Source organism: Mesocricetus auratus, unplaced genomic scaffold (assembly GCF_017639785.1).
Source record: "Mesocricetus auratus isolate SY011 unplaced genomic scaffold, BCM_Maur_2.0 Super-Scaffold_100018, whole genome shotgun sequence".
Classification (NCBI taxonomy): domain Eukaryota; kingdom Metazoa; phylum Chordata; class Mammalia; order Rodentia; family Cricetidae; genus Mesocricetus; species Mesocricetus auratus.
This window is the reverse complement of record NW_024429199.1, coordinates 40017246-40041542: the sequence shown is the minus strand read 5'-3', so window position 1 is coordinate 40041542 and position 24297 is coordinate 40017246. Positions and strand designations below refer to the sequence as shown.

At 42.9% G+C, this 24297-nt stretch overlaps 1 protein-coding gene across 4 annotated transcripts in view; it reads left to right on the top strand.

Moving 5' to 3' along the window:
- The window catches only part of Ipcef1 (interaction protein for cytohesin exchange factors 1), a 144422-nt gene that overhangs the window by 52408 nt on the left and 67717 nt on the right, over window positions 1-24297 (top strand). For 3 of the 4 annotated variants that reach the window (XM_040728401.1, XM_040728400.1, XM_040728399.1), the window contains exon 3: window positions 10721-10767. In XM_040728401.1, the coding sequence (XP_040584335.1) occupies window positions 10750-10767 (18 nt within the window). In that variant the 5' untranslated portion in view covers window positions 10721-10749. Of the gene's footprint in view, window positions 1-10720; window positions 10768-19179; window positions 19196-24297 lie in introns of those variants that run through there. The other variant, XM_040728402.1, reaches the window with a different exon arrangement.

The following is a 24297-nucleotide window of genomic DNA, read 5'->3' as shown; positions in this document are numbered from 1 at the left end:
GGAGCAAAGGCAGTGGGTGGGTGGGACCACAGGAAGCTGCAGGGACCACAGGAAGCCAGGTGGAAAATAAAACCCGCTTTGGCTTTACCTAATTTTAAACCAGAATACATCAACCCAGAGACAAATGGAAAGTCTCACACACCACGTCTGTGAAAACAAAAGTCAGCACTCACACATACAGGAGAGGGAGGGGAAGGCAGGTGCTCAGCTGTCCTCTGCTCTGTGCTGTCTGTGTTGCAATGTCTGTGTTAAGCCAAGACTTGATTTAGCAAGGTGGTCAAATTCAGAAGACAAAAGAACAAACACTTTCTTCAGAAACAAACAGAAAATGCGCTCTTGCAAAATTTTAGTGTTTCTGGTTCATGGTTCTAGCAGTTTGGAAGGTACCGTCTTGAACCCAAATGCATGTGAACTCACAGATTCCAAAGGGAGCTTCTCTTAGTCCCAACAATACATTTTGTTCCCACTAGGTGTCTCTTTTCATACATGTTCTGACTGCAGAGAAAACTGTGCTACCCCTGAATGCATTAGCTTATGTGGACTGTATTTTTTTTTAATCTGAATTTTGGATGATGTGAGGAATGTCTTTAGCTTATTGGAATAGTTCATCCAGAAGAAGAAAGCACTGTCTTAACTCTCGTGTTAGAGCCTAGGGGACACTAGCATACACCTGGCAGCAAACAGAAAACTCAGGTCCCTGCACTGGCAATGTTGACAGAGCAGGGGGAAGGAAACGTTAGACTTCAGAGCCCCGGTTAAGGATTTCAGGCCCACTCTTCTTAAATGAAGTCCCTGAAAGGACATATGATGCCATGTCTGGCTCTCTAGGATCTCCTAGGAGTTTATGTTCTTCTGACAAAATCCTCCATTCCACCCCGTGGCAGCACACCTGTGAGCTCAGATTTAGCCCTCTGGATGTCTACATGATAACTGTGGGTCATGTTGGGTACCTTATCAGTAAATCGCCTGCCCACTTTTACAGTCTACATAAACCTACACAGATTTATTAGCTCCCCGCTGTTTGTCTGGGCTGGTCCCTTGTTGGAGTCACCCATCTGGAAGACTGAGTTAAGATTTACTGCTCTCAGAGAACTCAAGCTTATGACAAAGAAGCAGCAAAGGGAGAGAACACTGAGGGAGATACCACGGCTGATGACTGAAGGGCTTTGGGCCCGGAGTGGGAAGACCTGAGTGTGAATTCTGGCTTTCTAACCTGTTAATTCGGAAAACAGGTTAGTGTGCCTGTCAGTAAGGTTGTGTCTTCCCACCCACAGGTGCAGGGGATGATACCATACAGGTTTGCTGTGAAGTCTGGGAAAAGACTGTGAGAGCCCTGTTGTATGTCATCCTAGGGGCCTCCCAGACAAGTGGCCCCATTCTTTTTTTTTTTTTTTTTTGGTTTTTATGAGACAGGGTTTCTCTGTATTGTTTTGGAGGCTGTCGGTCCAGCCCGGCCTCGAACTCACAGAGATCCGCCTGCCTCTGCCTCCCGAGTGCTAGGATTAAAGGCGTGCGCCACCACCGCCCGGCAAGTGGCTCCATTCTTGACAAACGCAGTCCATCCCCTGACTATGCACAGGTATAACTCTGTATGGGGTCCCCCTTTCCCACCAACAGGCCTTGGACACCGTGTTTGCAAAGCCACAGAGTTCATTAAGGTGGGAAAAGAACTAGACAAAAGAAGAATTTTGGTTCCAACTCCAGAGCAATGTGTGTAAGATACTGGTAGATTTCATGTTAGGTTTTCTTCCTTTGCAGATGCCCCAGCGACACAGGGAACATCTATCTATTCACTGTGGTAAAAGACTGTGAAGTCAAAAGACTGTAAAGTGATTGGCTGCCTCAGAGCATGCACACACTACCCAGATTTCACCAAAAAAGAAGCAAACTCTCTTCTGTGGAGAGAAAATATGATGATTGAGTTTGTGGAGAAGTTGGGGAGTGGACGTAAAGAGAAGCAGCATTAAATGACATGCTTGGCCCACTTTGCAGTCAGTCATCTGTTCTTGTTCCCGAGGCTTCAGTGAATGGGAGTCTGTCGTGGGCCTAAGAGCTGTTCACAATGCCTGCTCTGGGCTTTGAACTCTATTTATTATGTAATGAAGAGTTAGGCCAAGTATAAACCTTCTGTGGGCTTTGAACTCTATTTCTTATGTAACGAAGAGTTAGGCCAAGTATAAACCTGCTGTGGGCTTTGAACTCTATTTATTATGGAATGAAGAGTTAGGCCAAGTATAAACCTTCGAAGACAATCATTGGGTTCCCTCCCCATCATATTATGCTTAGGCACACAGTGAGTTTGGATCTTAGAGTGACAAATCCCGAGTCCCTTGGATTTGGAGCCAGAATAAGAGAGAGAATGAAGCTACCTACAGGTTGTATGCACTTGGGAACAACAGCTCCCGGTGGGGTATGTTTGTGTGCACCTAAGTGTTTATGCATGCCCTCTAGAACTGGAATCTACATAAACTTTTGAGAGATTCTGTCCATGTGAGTAACTGTAGAATTGAGTCCTTATGCGCATCAAGGTACTGGTTAGCCCCACACATATGTGAAGGGAATGGTCATGTTCAAGCTCTGGGGATTAGGAGACGCTTCCTCGAAGGTACCTCCTGTGGCCAATACCTTGCTGCCAATAGACTTTAAGTTTTGAGTTCAGTAAGTCCAAAGAAGAGCAAAGAACTCCTGTAGATGAGGAACTCAGAGGAGTCTCATGCCTCCCGGAAGAACATGGCCAACAGTCACTGGTGCTTGGTAGGCCCTTCCAGGGTGCAATGGAGGAATCCTATTGGGATTCTCTTGCAGCTAGTTTGTTGATATGGTCTGCAGGGAGCAAGGTTTGACACTGAGTGCAAGAAGGGTTTCTTCTCACTCATGTGTATGAGATCTGTGTGCCTGAGCCTTGATTGTCAAGTCTATAAGGACACACGAGCAAGGCAGGAAGGAGCCTGCCAGTCTCCGAGATGGTGTATTCCATCCAGGGTTTTAATGGTGTTGAGAAACCAAGTCATTTTAAGCATCACAGTTTTCCTGTTTCATAAAAAAGCTTGCGATTCTTATAGCCATCTGTCAGTTCTTCACCACAGTGGAGAGAACAGAAAAGATGCTCTGCAAAAGAAAACCAAAAAGGAGAATTTCCCGAAGTAAGAAAAGTGGGTTGAAATCAGAGTGATAGAACTGAATTTAAAAGCCAAAAAAAAAAAAGGGGGGGGGAAATAATCTGTATCAATCCGCGTTCTTTCCCGTCCGTTTCCCAGATAAAGAGTCCCCAGACAGCTCGCACACTCGTGTCACCATTCATATCCCAATGGCAGGTCACTCTGCATTTCCTTTCTTCACACCCGCTCTGCTGTGACGGGAGAAATTCCACATTGATTGCTAAGGCGAATGGATTAGTTCATGTCCCATGCTTTTGCACAGGAGCCCAGACGAGTGTCCTCTTTGCTTTTCTATGGTGTCACTGGGATTGGCCACTACATCACATGCCCGCTGAACAAATGTTTCCAGCGCCAGTCAAGGGGGAGTATTCTCTGCTCTCTGTACTGCTTGGTTTTTATGCCTGGGTCTTAGGCCCTGAGAAGAGTGGTTCACGCCCTGTTTCCTCTGGTTCCAAGGCTAACAAGGATTCCCAGTTTACCCACATTCCTGGACTCTCTATAAGTTTGCCTGTAGCTGTTCTGATTCCTTACCAAATGCTAGCACTGTGATTTCAGAGGGTAAATGAATTACGGGTTACTCTGTGCTTTCAGAACTATTAGTTTGGCATTCTGGTATTTTTGCTTAAGGCTCAGGAAATGGAGAATGAACCTATCCCACGTTGTGTCGAAGTCGGAAAATGATCTCTAAGTCACGGTTAGGTTCTTTTTACAATATATTTATTGTTATTACTGTGTATATGTGTGTGCCTGTGTATGTGTGTGCATATGGTCTGTATGTATGAGTGTATGTGTATATGTGTGCGTGTGTTTGCATGGTATGTGAGTGTGGACACTTGAGTGCACCAGCAATTGTGTGGAGATCAGAGAATGACTATTAGGGATCTGTTCTCTCTTCCCACTGTGGGATCTAATGGTTGGACTATGTCACCAGGCTCACTCATGCTGCAAATGTTTTTTAACCCGTTGAGTCATGTCACCGACCTTAGTCTCCTCTTCAAAACACTTTAAAATGCTGGACCTTTATACAGTAAACTTCATCATCTTAAAGAGTATCATGTCCAGAGGGTACTAATCAAACAGCTGTTGCTAGGCCTCATGAGCCTGCAAATCCATGAAATGAAACTTTTATCCTTAGTTCTTAAAACATATTGAATATACCACCCTTCTTTATTAATTGTTTGCTGCACACCCATATTCTTGAACTATTTTCTGGTTTCAAAATGATATGGAACCAGAGTGGACAATTCCGACTCAACTTACCCAACAGTTTCTAAGGCATCTAGAATGCACTTGGCGTAAGATGGATGTTTGTGCTTAAAACAGAATGGAATGATTTTTCATCTGTACATGTAAGTAAAGCCTCTTCAAGCATAAATTCTAGGATTCATTGACAATGAACTATGCTTTCTACTCTGCAGGTGCAGACCTGTCAGGAATGCAAAGTGTTTCATGTCACCAACTTAAAAAAATGCATATGGCATCATCGGTTTGGCTATGCCACGTGTTGTTGGGTCTTAAGAAGTTCTCTGACGAAGATGACTGTTATTGGTAGAACTGAGTAAAGTGTACTCTTGAGATCAGAAACAAGGCTCCAAAAAAAAAAAAAAAAAACGCTGTGGGGAGATCCAGCTAGGGGTTTTAATCAGCCTCAGAGCGTGAGAGCAGTTCCATCTGATGAGGCCCATTATCACACCTGCCTAAACCTCCTAAGTGTGTACTCCGCTCCATTTGGAAGAGCAGTTTTGTATAACAAACCTATTCCTAGATAATTGCTCCCACCCACTGAATAGTCACTGTGCCTGAGTGCTTGCATAAGCTGTTTCATTTTGTTTTTACAAACCCCTCATGAGCTGGTAGTTATTATTTCTGTTTAACTGGTGAAGTATCCTTTAATCAGATAAACTAAGTGATTTTTTTCACAAGTTTATATATTTAGCAAGCGATGGGGTTGAGATTCAGACATAAATATGTTTCTAGTACACATGCTTTAGTTTAATAGGCTAAGATTTAGTTTTGCTTTTGTACCTTAAAATAATCTGGAAGCCCTGTGGATGTCCTGACACCCCAAAATTGTCACACAAGGTTTATATCATACATATAAAAATGTGGCTTTTAGAATGCTATGGTAGCCATAATTGTCTATATATAATAAATGCCACAAAGATTTGATGAGTTCTATCTTTAAAAAATATCTTCAGGACTTATAAATTTGATTTTTTTCTTTTCTCCTGAAACTCAAATTGTTATCTTTTTCTTCCTGAACTTTTATCCTAATGCATAATAAGTGTAGGCTTGGTCATCTATTGGTAATTCTCACATCTGTGCTACAGCATAAAAGCTTAAATAAATAAAAATTAATCAAAGTTTTTGGTGGAACGGTTATACAAATTCATTCTGAGTTAGCTATTGATCACTATGTTATGATATATGACATATATTTTATTAATATTAATAATTCATAAATAATTTAGCAAATGACATGAACTTACTTACACGCTTGCTCAACAGTACCTGGATAAATATCTTTGTTCAGTATGTGCTTCGGAAGGACAGAGGTGGCTTTTCCTCTCTAACTGCAGAGCACAACCATGAATGAATGTTGCTTATTGCTAGGATAAAAGACTTCAAAACTAATCATAATCCTACTGTCGGTCTTTATAGATGTGAAAATTTAAAAAGGATTTCACATGAATAAAATGCATTGGGCACGTTAAAAGATTGCACTACCATATACTAATTCCTATAATAATCAATTCTATTGTGACATTTTCATACATGTGTGTGGTTGATCACATTCACCCCATTCCCCTCTCTGTCTCCTTCCCACCCTGACTGCAACTCTTCTTCTTGGCTGGCTCTGCTTCGACTTGTTTGACTTGTTTCTTTTTTATTGCTGTTGTTGTTTGAAACTGGTAAACCAGTGAGTTTAATTAGGGCTCTGTCCAGGTACATAGAGGAGAATTAGTTACAGGAGGATAGGCAACCTGCCAGTGTCTACACCACTGAGAAAATCTCCCAGCAGCCATTACCTGCCTATAGCTCCTCATGGATGTGGGTGGAACTTCTCCCTAGAAATTGGTAAATGGCTATAAAACCTCAAGGAGGAGCTTGGCCTTGGGAGCCCCTCCCCTTTCCACGCTGGTGTGTTGACAACCGATCTTGTGTCTGTCTTGTGCTGGGAATCGTAGCTAAGGGAGCTCAGCCCTGTCATGGCAGCTCTCTACAGCATTCTCCCCCTTCCTTGAGCACTCATGTTCTTTAAGCCTTCTTTTTTATGTCCTATTCATCACTTTTGAAATGTTACCAGCCATGGACCGAATCTCATACGATGATCAGTCACGATTACTTTTAACGGTCAGCAGATAGCTCAAGTAGATGTTCCTTTGATTTTTGTTGAAAGAAAATAATTAAAAATATTTATTCTTCTAAAATGATGTGTTTGTGTGGGGGTGTACGCACAGGAGGCCAGGGTTCTGCAGGGGCCAGCAAAAAGTGTCAGGTCCCTTGGAACTGGAGTGAGAGATGGTTGTGAACTGACCGACATGGCTGCTTGGAACTGAAGTCAGAGGAAAGAATCTGAGAGAGTAGAACGTGCTTTTAATCCCTGAGAGGCATCTCTCTGTACTTGAAAATAATAATAATAACAAATATAATAATAGTAATAAACACACAGAAGTGTCTTATGACATTTTCATTGGGCCCTTAATCATTCTAAAAATATCTGATAATGTAAAAATTATTTATCAAGGCATACCAAATGAATTGCGTATCTTCCTTAGCACCTTGCCTAACTTGATATTTCAGATGGATGGGGGAATAGTAATTAATAATCATTTTCCACATAGTTTTGCTATCATTCTTTTTCATAAACCATTGTGTGGACAGTAATATTCCCACCAAAACCTTGGAACTACATGGTCATATCACCAGCATACCTCTGCCCATGCTCTCTCTAGTGTGGCTGGGAAGCTTTTTCTTACTGTCAATTAGGAAACCACCGACTCCAGTCTTACCATTTCTTCCTAATTAAGCCTGAATGTTTTTCACGGAAGAGAAACATGAGTTGAGTTTAGCTTATTTTCACTGTTCTCCAAATTAACTTTGAGTCAATTTTGTGATATTTTAGGTTTTAAAGGCTGTACTTATTTTCATTTTGTGTGTATGAGTGTTTACCTGTGCCATGTGTGTGCCTGGTGCCCATGCAGACCGGAAGAGGGCAATGGGTCCCCCAGAACTGGGTCACAGACAGTTGTGAGTCACCATGCCAGTGCTGGGAACTGAAAACGAGTCCTCTGCAAGGATGGTTGCTCTTCATTGCTGAGCCGTCTCCCCAGCCCCCTACCATTTAGGTTTAGCCCGTGTTCTTAAAGAAGCAGAGCTCTTGAGCTCTGGGGACATTAACCAAATTCTCACAGATGGAGAGCTTAACAAAGGGAATATTCATCCCCACTGACCTTGTTGCCCACTCTACCCATGCCAATGACTCTTGTTTCTACCATTCAGTCTTCAACCAGAGACATAGTGGCAGGAGTATTGTTTCATGCCCAGGTCCTGAAGATGGAAAACAAATTTCTAACCCATCATTCATGATGACAGTGGTCCATGAATCAAAGAATGAAAAACTCATAATTAAGTGATACTATTGTTGGTATATTTGACTCATTTGTTCAACAAATATTTAATGAAACACACAGAGGATAAGGATTGGGGATGTATCAATAGATATGTGAATGAGACTTGACATAGGTACTCATCGTGATGGGGTGTCTTAAAGAAACAACCGCAGAATTAATTACTAACAACGATAAAAAACCCTCATGAATTAAAGCACAGATTCCTGGATAACATCTGTACTTAGATTCTAAAGGGATTGACCTTTCTCGAGAATTGGCTGAGAGTTATTTGGTGAGAGGGAGGAAAAAGTAGATGGTATAAACCACCTTGTAAAAGCAAGTGTGCACAGAAGTCCTGTGATTAGGACAAATATGTTTAAGGAAGTTTATTTTGAAAAGGCAAGTGATTCAGAGAGATGGAGGAAGAGAGACATGAAAACCATCCCAGAAAATGGCAGATAAGAGTCCTGAGCAAAGAGTGTTCATCTCCCTTGTAAAAGATTTTCAGAATTTTGGTGTTTATCACAAGACCACTGTAGAGACTTAAGAAAATCAATGACTGGTCACATGGTCTCTTTTCTTAAGTCTTCAGACCAGCTCTCTGCTAGAATGTTTTTTCTGTATCAAGGAGAAAGAGTCAGTGTGTTGGGAAGGGTGGGGAAATGATGCTCAGGTAGGGGCATACCCTCAGAGAGGTGGGTTGGAAGGAGTTGAAATATGCAGAAGCAATATATTCTCTATTGTCTAAGGCAGTTCTAATGCTGTGTCTCCCATAAAAGCCAGTATTGAGAGGGAAGCAGGATGAGGGAGATATCATCCTTGTCTTCCATGCCCTTCCATTGTTTCCAGGCTTGTTTTGTTTCTAGAAATCTGGTTGAAGAACAAACTCAGAATTGTAGTGGAATGAAGTCTTCTGAGGGTGTGACTTGTCAGCTCAACAAAACCTTGGAACACTGTCCCCTAGACTGGGCCCTGCACCAGGCTGGTCAGCGGCGTCCAAAGAAGACTGGGTCTTGGCCAATGCATGTACTAGGCTCTTTATCAATGCAGAATGCAGGAATACCCACAGAATGATGCTCTAACTCTGTAGTCATCATGAACAATGCCCTGTGGGGAATTTGGAGTGGCTGGGATAGAACTTGTGGCAGGACTTAGTGATGCAATTTTGTAATCCCAGGTACTCAGGAGGCTGAAGCAGGAGGATCAAGGCTAGCATGGAATATAGAGCGAGTTTTAGGACAACCTAGTAACTTAGCAAAATCCTGTGTATTAGGGGAGGGGGAAAGGGAAGGAAGCAAGTGGGGAGACTGACTTTGAATGAATAGGAAGTCTAGATTAAAATTAAGACTCAACTTTCCTCATTAGTCGCTGGACTTTCCTCATCTAAGAAGGGAGTAATAATAGTATTTTTAAAATAAGAAACTCTGATAATTATATGATCTGGTACAGAAAAATTTCCAGTGAGTTTGGTACATAGCACATATTTAAGAAACATGAGAAAGTAGGCTGCTGTATTATGATAAGAAAGAGACCAATTAGCTTTCAAGATAAATAAGGACAGCTTTCAAAGGGTTGTATTGTATATTATTATACTGTTTACACAGTTGACCACTAATACATTCTTCCTTAAGTGATGAATATATTATTATATATTATTACGAGATTTTATTATGTGTTGGGTCATTCCTTCAGCCTTATGAAGACCTGTCATCATTTAATTTTCATTCAGTCCCCAAAAAGAAATATGAATTATGTAACTCCACCTCACAGGTGGGTGTTCTGAGACCTCAAACCAACTACTTACCCGAGATCTCATATAGTCAGCAAGGTGCTAGACTACATTTCCTTCTATTTTAGCCTAGTCCAAAATATTCACTCTTAACATCTACGGTTTTTCCTCTTTACCTAAAAGTGTTGCTGACTTCAAGCTATCTTTAGCTTATGATCCATTTTCTCAATCAATGGATGCTAAAAACACATCGCCTTAGTCAATAAAATATTCATATGAGTCTCCCTCAACATTGTTATTTTATACATAAAAGCTTATTATAGAAAGTAAATGAAGGTGATAAAAATAAATGATTGGCTATTCAAGTTCCCATGGATAATCACAGTAGGCATATTCTTTTTTTGGGAATATATTCAGACTTATTTTCTCTCAAAATATTTATGTTTGGGTGGCTCTCTACCACCGAGTTGGTGGAAAATGCTAACTTGGTAGATCAGAGTTTCTAATAAAGATCTATCTATTAACAAACAAACAACAAGGTATAATGGCATATTTACCTTACAAAAGTGGTGTCAGTCTTCAAATTTGGGGGACCTGTGTGGTAAGACATCAAGTCAGTGGGAATGGATCTGAGTCAGTGTCACTGGGCAGGCTAAGAGAGACCTATCTGCTTTCAGGCGGTTTCAGTGGCCTTTGGGTCTTCAGAGGTCGGGTCCTCTTTTCTTTTCATTTATGTTTCTTGAAGCCACAGGGTGTCTTGTTTGTCAGGTAATCCACTACAAAGCAGGCACATCCAAAAAAAAAAAAAAAAAAAAAGGCCTCTCTTGGTATTGTAGCTGGGACTTTCTGAGAGGGCCAGTTGCATTTATTTGCATTTATGAGATTTGATGGTAGCAGTGGTCAAATAATTCTATGTTGCCCACATGTCCATATTGCTCTTCACTTTCCTACCTCAAAAATCCCCAAACCCCCATAGGCAACAAGGTGTGCAAGTCATATGTGCCATGTTCGATATCTTGAAAATGCCGACAATGCTTAGATAAAACTGGTTTGTTTTATGAATTGAATTTTAGGACATTGGTTTACTGAAGTTGAGGAACTATCCTTACTGTGAGGTTTTTCCATCACAGTGTCAATACCCTTTCCCTCTACATAAGGAGGGATGTGTTTTCATGAGCAGCATAAACCTACACTTAACTGAAGCTATTTTCCTTTTCCAGCGTTTGTTTCTGGCAGCCTGACTTCGATTATGGCTACTGAAGGCAATGTGAGTACCTGTATGCATTCCCCTTGGAATACCCAGGCTTTAGATATTTCCAGTTTGATGAGTAAGTACATTCCTTTGACCATGTGGGTCCTGGAAATTGGTGATTATTCTTGGTGGCAACTGCCTTTAGGTGCTGAGCCATCCATCCAGCCCTCAAAGTTCAAGAAAATTGTAAAAATATCTGTGCTAATAGGCATATTTATAAGTGTTATATGGACAGAGAAATGGGGAAAAGAACAAAAGAAAAGCAAAAAAAAATTGTTACCAGGGCCTTGAACATTATCCTTGCATTACTTCAGTTTTTCCACTGAAAGTTTATAATTTTCCAACTGGGAGAAATTAATTTTGTGTGTGTGTATAGGAATGGAAAGCTAAGGTAACATGAGTGCATCTAATACTGAAATATTCGTGAAAGTCTAGAAAAAAGAAATCGCATGTTCTTTCTCATATATGAATCTGCTTATGAGGTTTGTATGTATTTGTGGGTGTAAATGTGGATATAGGCCCTGAGACTAGAAATGAAATGAAAGGGAAAGGGTGTTGAAGAGGGGGAGGGTGGTAAGACACTGGACACGAATGTATAAAGGAAGATAGGAGGTGAGTGGGAGAGGGGATAGGGAGAACCCAGTAGACAGAAATGGCAGCAAGGAACATTTTGGGTGAAAGTGCCATAATGAAACTTAATTGTGTATTCTAACTAAAAAAAAATTTAAAAAATCCATTTAATAAACACTCAGAATCTATTACCTGCTGGGGTCTGTGTTAGGTAAGAACTAGAGACTTAGTTGACTTCAGATAATGTGGCACTTTGAATGACAATGGCCCCCATAGGTTCACAGGGAGTGGTGCTGTTTAAAAGGATTAAGGTCTTGTTGTATTGGTGTGGCCTTGCAGGAAGTGCGTCACTAGGGATGGACTCAGAGGTTTCAGAATCTCAAGCCAGGCCCAGTGGTTCTCTCGCTCTTCCTGCTGCCTGCCAACCCAAATGTAGGACTCTCAGCTCCCTCTCCAGCACCATGATTCCATGCTTCCTGCCGTGATGAGCATGGACTAAACCTCTGAAACTGTAATCTTAAATATCTTCCTTTATAAAAGTTGCCATGGTCATGGTGTCTCTACCAAGCTAGAGAAACCCTAACTAAGACAGACAAATTGATGTTCACGTCTTTAGGACGTAATTCCCAGGGATTAGCAGAAAAAGGCTGATGGGATTGCCGGAAGTCTACGGGGTCATCTGTGTGACCTTTGACCTGGAGCCATCATCACCGTGGCATGTGACCCACTTTCCTTGGCCCTGGGCGCCGATGACTTCTGCTCTCGGGTGGAGACTGGCTATTTATGGACTTTCTCATTCCCCGAGCCACCCTGCACTGCAGCCTCCCTGGGCCCAGCTCCCACTGCGGCTCTATTTTCCTCTAATTTCGCTCACTGCTGTCAGCGCTGGGCGGTTCTATCCGAATTGCTCTGCAGCATCTCTCCCAGCAGCTCTTTGGCTTTTCCCTCCTTTATTTTTCCATTCAGAAAATTAGTTCCATTTCCTGCTGCCATCCGTCCCCTAAGTCAGATGTGGCCGAGGAGACCTACTTTTGTAGCACAAGGTTTATCTGATACACTTGACCTAATCACATCCTGGGTTACACTTCATTTCCCCTAAACTAATGTTTGCTGAGCTTCACGAGTTGAACGCTCTGCCTGGGGCAGGCGTGCAAAGGAGGAAAAAAAAAAAAAACCTAAAGCGATAGGTGCTCCTGGCCACACGTGTATAATAGATAGTGCCCACAACTTAAAACTAGGTTGAAGTATTTGAAATTTTGATATGTGTAGGATTACTCGTTTCAGCTAAGCTGAATTGTTTGTAACCTGACAGCATTCTTTCTTTTTTTTTTCTCTTCTAAAGGAAAGAGTGGAGTTTTTAAGGTTGAAGCTGGGGTTAGAGCATGAAATAATTAACTCACCAAGTTCTAAGACTTCCTCTCGGTGTCCCGCCTTCTGCAGAGCGGACACCTGTCCTTCCCTTTTCTCTTCGGGCTTTCCTCTGGGCACCTCTTTCTCCCAGTCCACCAGCCACCTAAGTGCTAGGGTGGGTTTTCTTTTCTTCCCCAACACAATCTTTTTATTGGTTGTTTGGGGGTTTCGCATAAAGCACCCCGGAGCACATTCATTTCCTAGTCTTCCCAGGTTCTCTCCCCTCCTTGTGACCTCCCCCAGAGAGAAGCAGGAAGAAAGAAAAATAAATAAATAAAATACCGGGTCCAATGTACGTTGCCCACATACTCACCGGAGCATGGTCAAACTCTCAGTGGCCAGCCAGCCCCTTAATTAAAACTGAGTTCTTCCCCATCCCTACACCCCCAAGCCCTCAACAATACAGAGCTACACTTCACACCCATCACAGTTTTTAAAGAGTTCTCTTTGATGGCTTCCTGCCTAAACTGTTTTTCCCTGTTTGGGGTGTGTGTGGGAGAGATAGGAGTGGTGGTGGTGGTGGCCTGTGTTATCACCCGAGTCCATGTTAATGCCAGAGGCTTGTACTGCTGTCAAGGGCCATGGTGGTGTCCATGGTTCTTGCTGTAGCCAGGGCTGCATTGATGTCTTTGGTTTGTATTGGCACCAGAGACCATGCTGAGGTCCATGGACTATGCTGATACCAGAGGCCATGTGGGTGTCTGCGGTCCATGCTGTCACCAGAAACCATGGGAAGTCCATGATCCATGCTGCTGTCGCTGGCTGTAAAGGACTAGGGAGCTTCTTTTGCTGTGGTATCGGTGACTGCAGACTCACACCAGACAATGAGAGAGACAGAGTGCATTTTCTTAAATGCAGTTCCCATGGTGTCACTTATTAGCTTACATTGACTTGATGGCTACCCACTGGACTTCCTATAGACCTGACAATTTAAAACACGATTTACAAGGCCCCATGTGACATGGCTTTGTCACTCAGGGTGGCTATCTGTCACTCTGGGTCGATACTTACTAGATCAGCCATGCCTATTTTGTTGTGTCACAGCCTTTTAGGCCTGGGTCTTTCTTTTTTAAGCATTTGATGCAATCGACTCACAGGCTGTCTTCCTTGACCACATGCTTCTGGTGAACTCTCCTCCATCCTCCATGCTTCTGTTGCCCTGTTTGAACATTTACCCGAAGACCTTATTATCCTTGATCTATTGTACTCTCTGTTCCTATCCATCTCTTGCCTCTCTGCTGCCTCTGTGTGCGAGTGTGTGAGTGTATATGTGTGTGAGTATATGAGTGATTGTGTGTGTGTGTGTGTGTGTGTGTGTGTGTGCCTGTGGGCGCTAGAGGTCAAGATCAGGTGTCTTCCTCAATTACACTACACCTTACTTTTTGAGACAGAGTCTCTCAATGAAGACTCCTGATTTGGCTAGAGAGGCAAGGAAGCCCTAGAAGACCCCCCCGTCCCTACCTCCCTTGCTTATGATTGCAGATGTGCGTCACTATGCCTGACTTTTTTTTTTCTTGGGTTCCAAGAATCAAACTCAGGTCCCCATGCTTGTGTAGTGAGAAATTTACTGCTGAGCCAGCTTTCCAGCCTCTGTCTCTCTTTCACGTGTGTCTGGAAGCTGTCTGAGAGCATGTTTGGCAATGAATATCTGGTCGTTGGCAATGAATAATTTTCTAATAAGTGATTATTGCATAACCAAGGGCCACAGTTTATAGATAGTTGTCTAAGAAAAATAATTAAGGATATGGGTTATTGCTTATTGGGAGATGCTTAACATGACTAAGAATCTAGATATGTATTCCTTGGCATTTATACAGCATCAATCAATCAATCAACCAATCAATAAATTGATCTAGCATGTATTATTCTTTAAGACTTAATTAGAAATGCTCTGGTCTTGGATAATTTTAGTGGTAAGTTTTTAGGTAAGAATAGATAGCAGTTACACTTAGATATATCAGGTTCATAGGCAATGGGGCTGGCTCAGTGCCTTTACTGCTGTTCACTGCTGTTTTACCTAAGACTCCAAAAGAGTCTTGCTTTTGGAGATGCTTCTTATGGAGAAGAAACCCTAAAGTCAACTCAGTTCAAAGCTGTATGACTGTGTTTTCTAAGGAATTGTTTTAAATACCATTCCTTCACTGAATAGTGCCAGAAGATGAAATGTCAGGTAAAAGGTTTCTCCTGAAACAAAGTTTTCTCAAGCAAGTCATGCCTCCTTTGTCCCATGATCACTTATGTCTGCCACTCTAGTTGTGCCCCTTTGTTCCAGTAGTCATTGTGTCTGGCACTGTGGTTGTGTTCCCTGATGCTGTCTTGACCGAGCTATGGGGTGAGTGGGGGCGCTTGTCTCCTGTGCTACTTCCTGTGCTGGTTTCCCAAAAGGCTCTGTATTGGCCCCCTCCTCGGAAGGCAGCTATTGCCGAGTTTTTACATCATCCAGACAGCCAATACCTTAGACTGTGCTGTCTTTAAGAAGCCTAGTGACCCTTCCTTTCTCTGGGCTGTGATATGAGTGAGCACCAGGGATGGTAATAGTCATGGTAAAGGAAGGAGTTAATTTTCACACATCAGACCATGTGAAAGGGTGTGAAACCAATGGCAGTTTTGTGTTGCAGGTGACATCAGCATGGGCCCACACTGAACAGAAGACAGTGCCAGATCTGCTCAGTGTGAGCCTGACAGGCAGATCAGGCCCTGGAGTCTGGGTCACACATCTCCTCCCACAGAGCCTCAGTTAGGAAGGCTCCATGGGCTGCTAGACATAGGTTAATGGGTGGGGTGGGAGGCGCTAATTACCGCTGGGAAACATTTGGCGCCTGTCACAGGACATTGTCTTGGGTTTCAGATTCTCAGCACTTAAATGGGACAGCTGAGACAAGCTGAAAAAGGCACTGTAATTTTTTTTTCACATCTCCAACAGATTTATTTTAAAGGAATGGCCTAAGGGAGAAAAAAAAAACAGGGTATGGAAGTATGGATTACAAAATAAATACAAATGTAAGCTGTTTTACTAATTATTTTATAACTACAAACTCGTTCAGAGGATGATGCCCTGTACAAAACACAACAGATTCAAATGAGGTGTTCCCTTAGCAAGTCGAAGAGTCAGTCTCTGGTATTTGGAATTTAGGACACAGTCCGTCCTTGTTTTTGGATGGATCACTGGGTGTTTGGCACAGTCCATGCTTTTAACCAGATTTGAACAGAAGAATGGCCACCTGACCCAGGTTCTGCCCCACAATGCAGTGCCAGGTGGGGTTGTACTTCTTGTCAAACTCCTTGAAATGGGCCATACTGTCCTTTTCTATGTTGTACTTCTCCAACGCCCGAGTAGCGCACTCCAGCGAGTCCTGTTGCATCTCTTCTGGCATGTCTGCATTTTTGATCACTGCCTTCGGGTCGCACATGGTTACCATGGAGCAGGAGCCAGCCAGCTGCTGCGAGCTCCCGAGGAAGGTGCTGGAGCCGCTCAAGCAGCTGAGGAAAGTTGGTTGCTAGCGAAGCCGTGGCATATCTGTGATTTTTGATTTTTTTTTTGTGAAAATAGTGTGTTAGGTAAAACTAGAGGTGTGCTTAGCACAAGTCTGTTTTATTGTCAAGGAAAAATTGAAGCCACTGTTTGGGTGGGCTGGAGTTTAGTGCCAGTTGACCTCAGGAGAGTTTTTATTCTATAAATGTACCCATTTTGGAACAATACATGTACTGGGGTAACTTTTAGATTGCCTAGCATCACCAATCTCCATTTCCAGCGTGAATACTTTGCTGTCTGGAGTAATTCAGCAGCAGGAGACTTTCCAGATGCTTGTCAGCTCACCCTGTGACAGGACCACGGAGATATGTCCTACAACCATCATACGGAGCAAAAATAGATACAAGACATGGCGTTTTGATTACTGTGTGTCAGACTCAATATGTCTGAGTGTAATATGTCTACAAGAGCATTGGTTTTGTCTTGAAGTCTTGACCAGGGGCTCAGCCTGACGGCCAGGAGCCAATTATGAGCCAAACTAATTTTAGTAGGGCCATGATGGTATGTTACTCAGGCTGTCTGAAGTCTACACTGTAGGTGTGCAATTGGCACTGCTAGTTTCAGAGAGAGTAAAATGAGAGTTTGGCAGAGGCAGCAGTAGTGGAACTTAACACAGATGAGAGACTAAACAGACAGTGGCAGGCAACCTGGCCAGGTCAGTGATGGAGCATGTGTGTAGGATAGGGGAAAGGCCACAGAAGTGACTCACAATTCTGGGTTGAGCTTTGGGTGGGCAGTGTTACTATAATACATGCATCACTTTGAGCCACACAGAGCAGTAAACATTTAAATCATGATACCCATGTTGGAGGCATCAGCAGCACATGCTAACAAGATTGGGGACCGAGACCAAGTAACACACAGTTGAGCAAAAGGCTTGGTCTGACCTACTATTTATAAGTGATGTCTGTGCTAACCACAGTGGCAAGGTTCCTCATCTGTGAAAGAGAGTAGAACAGGACATGCCTTGAAGGACCTTGGGAAGTCACACAGAGCAGTCATTCCAACAAATAAAGAACACTAAGAGTGAAGTTAACAGCCATAGAAGTGCTAATTAACCGCCTTCCAAACCAGAGAAGTCTTCACATCGAAGCTGCACTTGACAGGGTCTCGAAGGGAAAGGGGACAGGGTCTTAACCAGGGGACACACAGAAGAAGGAAAGGCACCGATAGACTTGAGTTGCTAAAGTGCCTGAGACTTCTGCAGGAAAGAGGAAAAATTAAGGTTTTAGGAGAAAAAGCAGGTATTTGGTGGTATGACCACAAGAGACAGTAGGTTGACATTTCAATTGTAACTTTAAGATACATTACTTTAAATGAAATATGTGGTTTCCATCCAAGTCTTTGAGTTCACACTTAGCAATATTCTAGTTGTCTTCAAGCAAGTATCAGTGGTGGACAAAGAGAAACAGGAAGACAGGTAGCTATGGTTAGAGTCAAAAGCTTGCTAAACAGCTCTGAACACCAAACCTGAAAGGCAGTAGGTGTTGCTGAAGCCAAGGGCCTGATGGGTACCTGGTTGGTGATCTGAAAAGTGTTTGGGTTCTATGGCACGTTCAGTAAATGTGGGGGAAGTGAGATTTACTCACTGGTGTGTGAATAGGGCATGGGAACGAAAATAGAGAACACATTTGGCCATCTTAGGGAGGAAGGAAATACAGGCAGGCTCCAAACCAGGACCTAAAGAGGACTGTCAGCTGGATATTTGAGATTTCTAACGAGGACTTTAAGTGATTGCAGGGCTAGCTTTCATTAAGGACAGGGCAATCTGAAATCACCAGAGAGGGGACAGGAAGGAGGAGAAGGGGGAGAGGAATTTTATAGACATTTTTTGGTAAGTGACGGGTATGTGTGTCTCCTCTCTCTGCCACATTCATATGCTGAAGTCCCAATCCAATTCAAGACGGGATGCTGCTAAGCAATGTGTTGAAAGGTCATGAGGATGGTGCCCTCATGCATGTGCTCCCTTACCTGAAGATTAATTTCTTAGTGGCCATGTGAGTATACATTAAGATCATAGCTGTCTGCAAGTCAGAAAGAGGTCATCGCCATGTCAGCAACTTGACTGTACCTATCCCAGCTTCTAGAACCAAGATGATATATTTTTTTAAGTCACCCAGTCTGTGGTTTTCTGTTATAGCAGTCCACTTTGACTAAGAAAAAATTTAAAACACATTTAAAATAATGCCAAGAAAGACAGGATATACAATAAAAAAGGAGATGCCATGTTAAGCCAAGAATTCCTTTCTTTCCTTCCTTCTTTCTTTCTTTTTTTTACTTTTGAGACAGGGTTTCTCTGTGTAACAGCCTGGCTGTCCTGGAACTCACTCTGTTGAGTGACCAGGTTGGCCTCAAACTCACAGAGATCTGCCTGCCTCTGCTTCCTGAGTGCTGGGATTGAAGGCATGCAGCCCCCCCCCCCAATGAGTTAAGAGTTTTAATCTCTAATGGAAAAAAAATCAAGGATGGGGATCTAAGAATCTTTTTTTTTAAAAAAAATATTTTGGAGGCTTTCAAAACCTTGATCCAAATGGAAAAGTATAAACGAATCTTGAAATTATTTAGTAATATTAAAAAGGAGATATAATTCTTAAATTAGAAAGCTCAATATATGAGATAAAATCAACATTGAACTTCTCTCTCTCTCTCTCTCTCTCTCTCTCTCTCTCTCTCTCTCTCTCTCTCTCTCTCTCTCTCTCTCTCTCTCTCTCTGTGTGTGTGTGTGTGCACATGGAAGTCAACCTTGAGTGTCAATCCTCAGGAGCTGCCTCCCACTGTCCTGGAGCTCACCAAGTAGGCCTGCCTCATTATCAACAAGCCTCAGATACCTTTTGTCTCCCTCTGCACACGATGGAGATTGTAGGCACATGCTACCATGGCAGAGTTTTACGTGGGTAGCAGCGATCGAGCTGAGGACCCCATGCTTACAAAGTAAGTAGTTCATAGACCGAGCTCTCTCCTCAGCCAACCATTACAGGTTTGCTACCAAACCCGACAGCTGGAGTTTCGTCCCTGGATTCCACACGGCAGAGGAGAAAACTGACATCTGCAAGTTGTCCTTGTTTACACGCACACACACACACACACACACACACGCACGCACGCGCACGCACACGCACACGCGCACACGCACACGCACACACACACACATGCACACGCACGCACGCACGCACGCGCACGCACACGCACACACACACACGCATACGCACGCACACACACACACGCACAAATAAATGGGCATAATAAAAAGCTTAAAAGTTGTATGTTTCATGAGGGATTGTAAATGGGCTCTCTGAAAGCAATCTGAAAATAACTAAACATTTGGTGATACACATATCCTATTATCATGTAATTCCAGTTCAGATTAATACCAAATCCATAGTAACATGCATAGATACATACAATGTGTACGCATACACTTAAGCAGAGTTGCTAACTGCCGATTTATAGCTGATAGCAAAACTGTAAAAGCTGTAAAGCTCATTATTAAGCGACTGGATAAAGAAATCACATTGTCACACTGAAAATGAGCCATAGCTATCTGCATTAATATGGAAAAAAAAACCTCAAAAAATGAAGTAAGGGAAAGCGTCCACGTTAGGGCTATCGTTTAGCTACTGCTTACAGTTATTAAGATGTATGTGGGAACGAAAACGTGCTCACGTTAGAGTAAGGCGGAGCTACTGAGAGGGAAGTGGATGAGGGAAGACACTTGGCGAGATTGCAGTATTTATATTTTATTTTCTTAAAAACGTCAACCATAGGAAAGGAGTTACATGGCATTCAGTAACTCAGGATGTGGTGTAGCCGGGGCACCTCGCACTGACCTGTCAGCTTGCTGTCCCGTGTGTCACTCACTGGGCACAGTGAGTTTAAGCAGAAAGCTTGCTTTGAGAGGAAGCACATGGCTCTATCCATCCCAGCCTTGAGCCTGCCTGGCACTTTCTGTCATCTCCTCTTTCCTGTAGTCATCAACACTGCGTACACTTCCTTAGCTCCCACTTATTCCCAGACCCTGCTGGAATTTGTCTCCTGGCTCCAAAGACTGTGTAGTCAAGATTTCTGGGATGGTCTACATCTCAAGTGTCTCACACTGACTTGTGTCCTTCAACACATGGTCCCCAGCTGGTCACAGTTTGGTGACGCTGTAGAATCCTTGAGACATAAGACCTACACACTCTCAGTAGGCTTCTGGGGTGAACCTTGAGGGCGAGAGCCAGCTTCCTGTCCTGGATCTTTGTTTCCTGGCCTGAAGTGAGGGCCTCAAGCTCCTGCTGCCCCAGACCTCACTACTGCACTGACAGTAGTTCTCTATCAAGATGCATTTCCTGAAACAGTGTGAGCCCAAACAACCTCTCCCCCCCCCCAGTTTCCTCTTATTAGGTATGGTGTCACAGTGGTGAGAAAAATAATGATACAGAAAATCTCTAATAAACCTTCCCTTTAAAGCATCAGAATTTGGTGGCTTGGACCAACTTTTCTCCAGAGTCTCTCCCTTACTCTCACGATGCTCTTCTCCTGAGTTTGACCATGGGTATTCCTGTTTATTTTTCCTCAGGTGACCCTTTTTTTTATTGCTTTACTGTTCATGTGTTGGTCTTCCTTTGGGTTCTTATTGCTAGCCTTTGCCGTTCTATAGCTTTTCCAGGAGATCATACCCAAGCTCAAACTCCCACTGCCCTTCTCTGTTATTCACTATCAGAGAGAGATTTTCATTCCATATTTTGGTATTGCATAGTGTTTAAGTGGTTGGCATCCAGAAAAAGTTAAGCCTAGTTTTAAGCGTATTACCACAGGTAAATTTTTACTAATCAAATGCCTTTCAATTCCTTTTAAAAAGTCAAGTTTAGTTTTCCAACAATATAGAGAGAAACTTGTGGAGTTTTCAAGTATTTGTGGAGAACCCCAACTCTCTCTCTCTCTCTTTTTTTTTTGAGACAGGGTTTCTCTGTATTGTTTTGGAGCCTGTCCTGGAACTTGCTTGGTAGACCAGGCTGGTCTTGAACTCACAGAGATCCACCTGCCTCTGCCTCCCGAGTGCTGGGATTATAGGCGTGTGACGCCAATGCCCAGAGAACCCCAAACCCTTTGTCACTTAGTAATGGCAGTATATATTGTCAGGCATGTGAGGAAAATGCCACAAGAAGTGGCAGATGCTGCAAGCCAGTGTTCCCAGAAATGAAGAAACATTTGTCCAAGTTGATGGTTAGCTTTAATTGTCAACTTAATACAATCTAGAATTATCTGGGAAGAGAATCTCAATCAGGGGTTGAGCTTTGGGCTGGCCTGGAGCATGTATGTGGGGGGCATCACCTTAAGTTAATTGATGTGGCAAGACCCAGCCAACTGTGGGTGGCACCGTTCTCTAGGCAGGGGTTCCTGAACTGTGTGCTGAGCACAAGGATGCCAGTGAGCTTGTCTACATTTCTTTCTTTCTACTCTTGACTGTGGATGTGATGTCACCAAACTGTTTCAAGTTCCTGCAATCGTGACTCCCTCCACAGTGACGACAGGTCAAGACAAACCCCTCTCCCCCAAGCTGCTTTTTGCCATGGCGTTTTACCACAGTAACAGAAATGAAACTAATCAGCATAGTATGCATGTGTGCAGGCATGTACATGTGCATAGATGTGTATGTGTATGTCAGAGGTCAACCTCAGGTGTTATTCCTCAGGAACAATACATCTTGTTATCTGAGTTGTTCACTGGCCTGAAACTCGCTGAATAGGCTAGTCTGGCGGGCTAGCAAGTTCCAGGGATCTGCCTGTTTCTGCCTCCCTAACACTGACGTTATAAGCACACCACCATAGCTGGCTCTTTAGCATGATTTCTAGGTCCTCATGCTTGTACAGCAAGTACTTCATTGACTGAGCCGTTGTCTCAGCTCTCAAATGAAACATTTGAGCCATCTTTCCAAGGCCAAAGGAAAAGTATGCTTTCCTCCAATAAAAACTACGGATGTGTTTTCAATGAGACTTCCCCCCAAATTTTAGACCTATCCTAGGGAAAATTTACATTTTTAGAATAAGTCGTCGCTTTTCTCTATAACATCCAGACAGGAAGAAAATAAGTTGGGAGGAGTATCTTACTTAACTCTAAATGTCAGGGACGGTTGGAATCGTCTACTAAAACGCTCAGGCGGCTGTTAATGTTTTCACCTACCCAGTGAGAAAGCCACATGAAGGTCTTGAAACTGACTAGTCCATGGGTTCCACTTCCTGTTGTGAGGAGGAAAATGTGTCTTAGACTCAGTAAAGCTCTCAGAGGTTGTTTTCACGACTTCTTGTAGAGCGGTTGGGGTTTCAAATGCACATCTACCAAGTGAAACCGAAACCCTTGGTAATTTGTTATTTCTCTAATGTGCAGCCTGCCTCTGGCCAGGGGAAAACACTGAACATCAGTAAGCTGGCTTTGTGGGAGGACTATCAGCAGGCTTGAGTCACAAACAAGGAGCTTGCTTGGAGGAATGGAACACTTTGCCTGGGTGGGGTAGGGGGGCTGCACTGACCTGATGTGGACTCCTAACTCCTAAACCCAGGCTAGGTACAAGAACCCAGCTGTAGATCTAGGGCTGATATTAGGATGAATGAAGACACATTTTGACTTGGGGGTTTCCCTGGAAACCGCTATAGGCTTGATGGCAGCTAAAGAGCTAAGTAGAGCCACTGGGAGCCAACCACCAATGACTGCTGAGACTCAGTTCCCTGTTCCATGGCTGAGGAGCCAAGGAATGAAAGTCACCCCTGTGTTTTCCTCCCAGGACTCCATAGCTGTCCCCTAGGCACTGCCTCCCATTTCCTTGTTCTTTTTTAGAGCTTTTGGTGTTGTCTCAAGTAATGTACTTTCATCTTGTTTACCTGGGGCTCCAGACTTCTAGGAATAACCTCTGCTTTCTCCCTTCCCCTGCTCGCAGTTGCTGCTTTTGCTCCTTGGGATTCCAGATTTCCCTTACTGACTATCAAACCTTTACTCTTTTGGTCTTTAGCCCCAGCTCTCAATTGAACTGTATTACATAACCAGTAGGTACTAATTGGGTTTACTGATCTCAGGATATTGGTATAATAAGAAACAAAGAAAGCCCAGAGACTAAGGAGTGGTAAGGATCTTAGACTGAGAAGTTGGCAGTGTGGGAAATATTAGGGAGAGGGAAGGGAGATAAGCCCCTTAACAGGGTCTTATGTTTAGACTTAAGTAGCATGCCATGATTGACATATGTTGAGTTTGCTTAAGCATTATTTATTCTCAAAGAGAACAGCGATCCAAAGGAAGAAAAGATGTTCATAAAGTAAAAAGCCAGGTCATGATTGCACAGGTTTTGTGTCCCTGAAGAAACACAATTTGACCTTAACCCCATCTTCCCTACTGAGGGAAACACAAATCATGCTTACTCTAAAACGATGAGTTTCATTTATTAAGTGTTGGCTTATCTTTGCATATCTCCATGATGCATTCACAGAAACATGAGTTTTGCTTATCAGAATATTTTCACAAATAAATTTTGGCAGATCTCCTTAAGACTTATGGGATTAGAATTCACACACACACACACACACACACACACACACACACACACACATATATATATATATATATATATGTATTGCTCTATAGTTCATTCTGCCCTTAGTCAGGTGATAATTCCACTGTCTCAGCCTCCTTAGTATTTCTTGTATATATCTTGCTTTTACAAATGAGGAAATAGGCTTAGAGTGAGTTTCTTTGGGTAGTATATCTCCTTGTTAATTCTGGGCCTGTGGCTTTAAAAATTCTATCCGAGTTCTACTGTAGATCATATTCCCTTGCCAAACATACAGCAGAGTCACATGCACCATTCATCAGCAGTTGGAAATGTGGACTACTAGTCAAATGCATCTAGAGTATCACAAAATTCATGAGATTACCTACCATACCAACTTTTAGAGCCACTTTTAATTGCGTGTTTAAACGTTAAAGTCTCTGCTTGCTAACAATAAATGTAAATTATGTAAACAAAAAATTTCAGCTTAGATGCTATAAAAGAAAAATGAAACTTT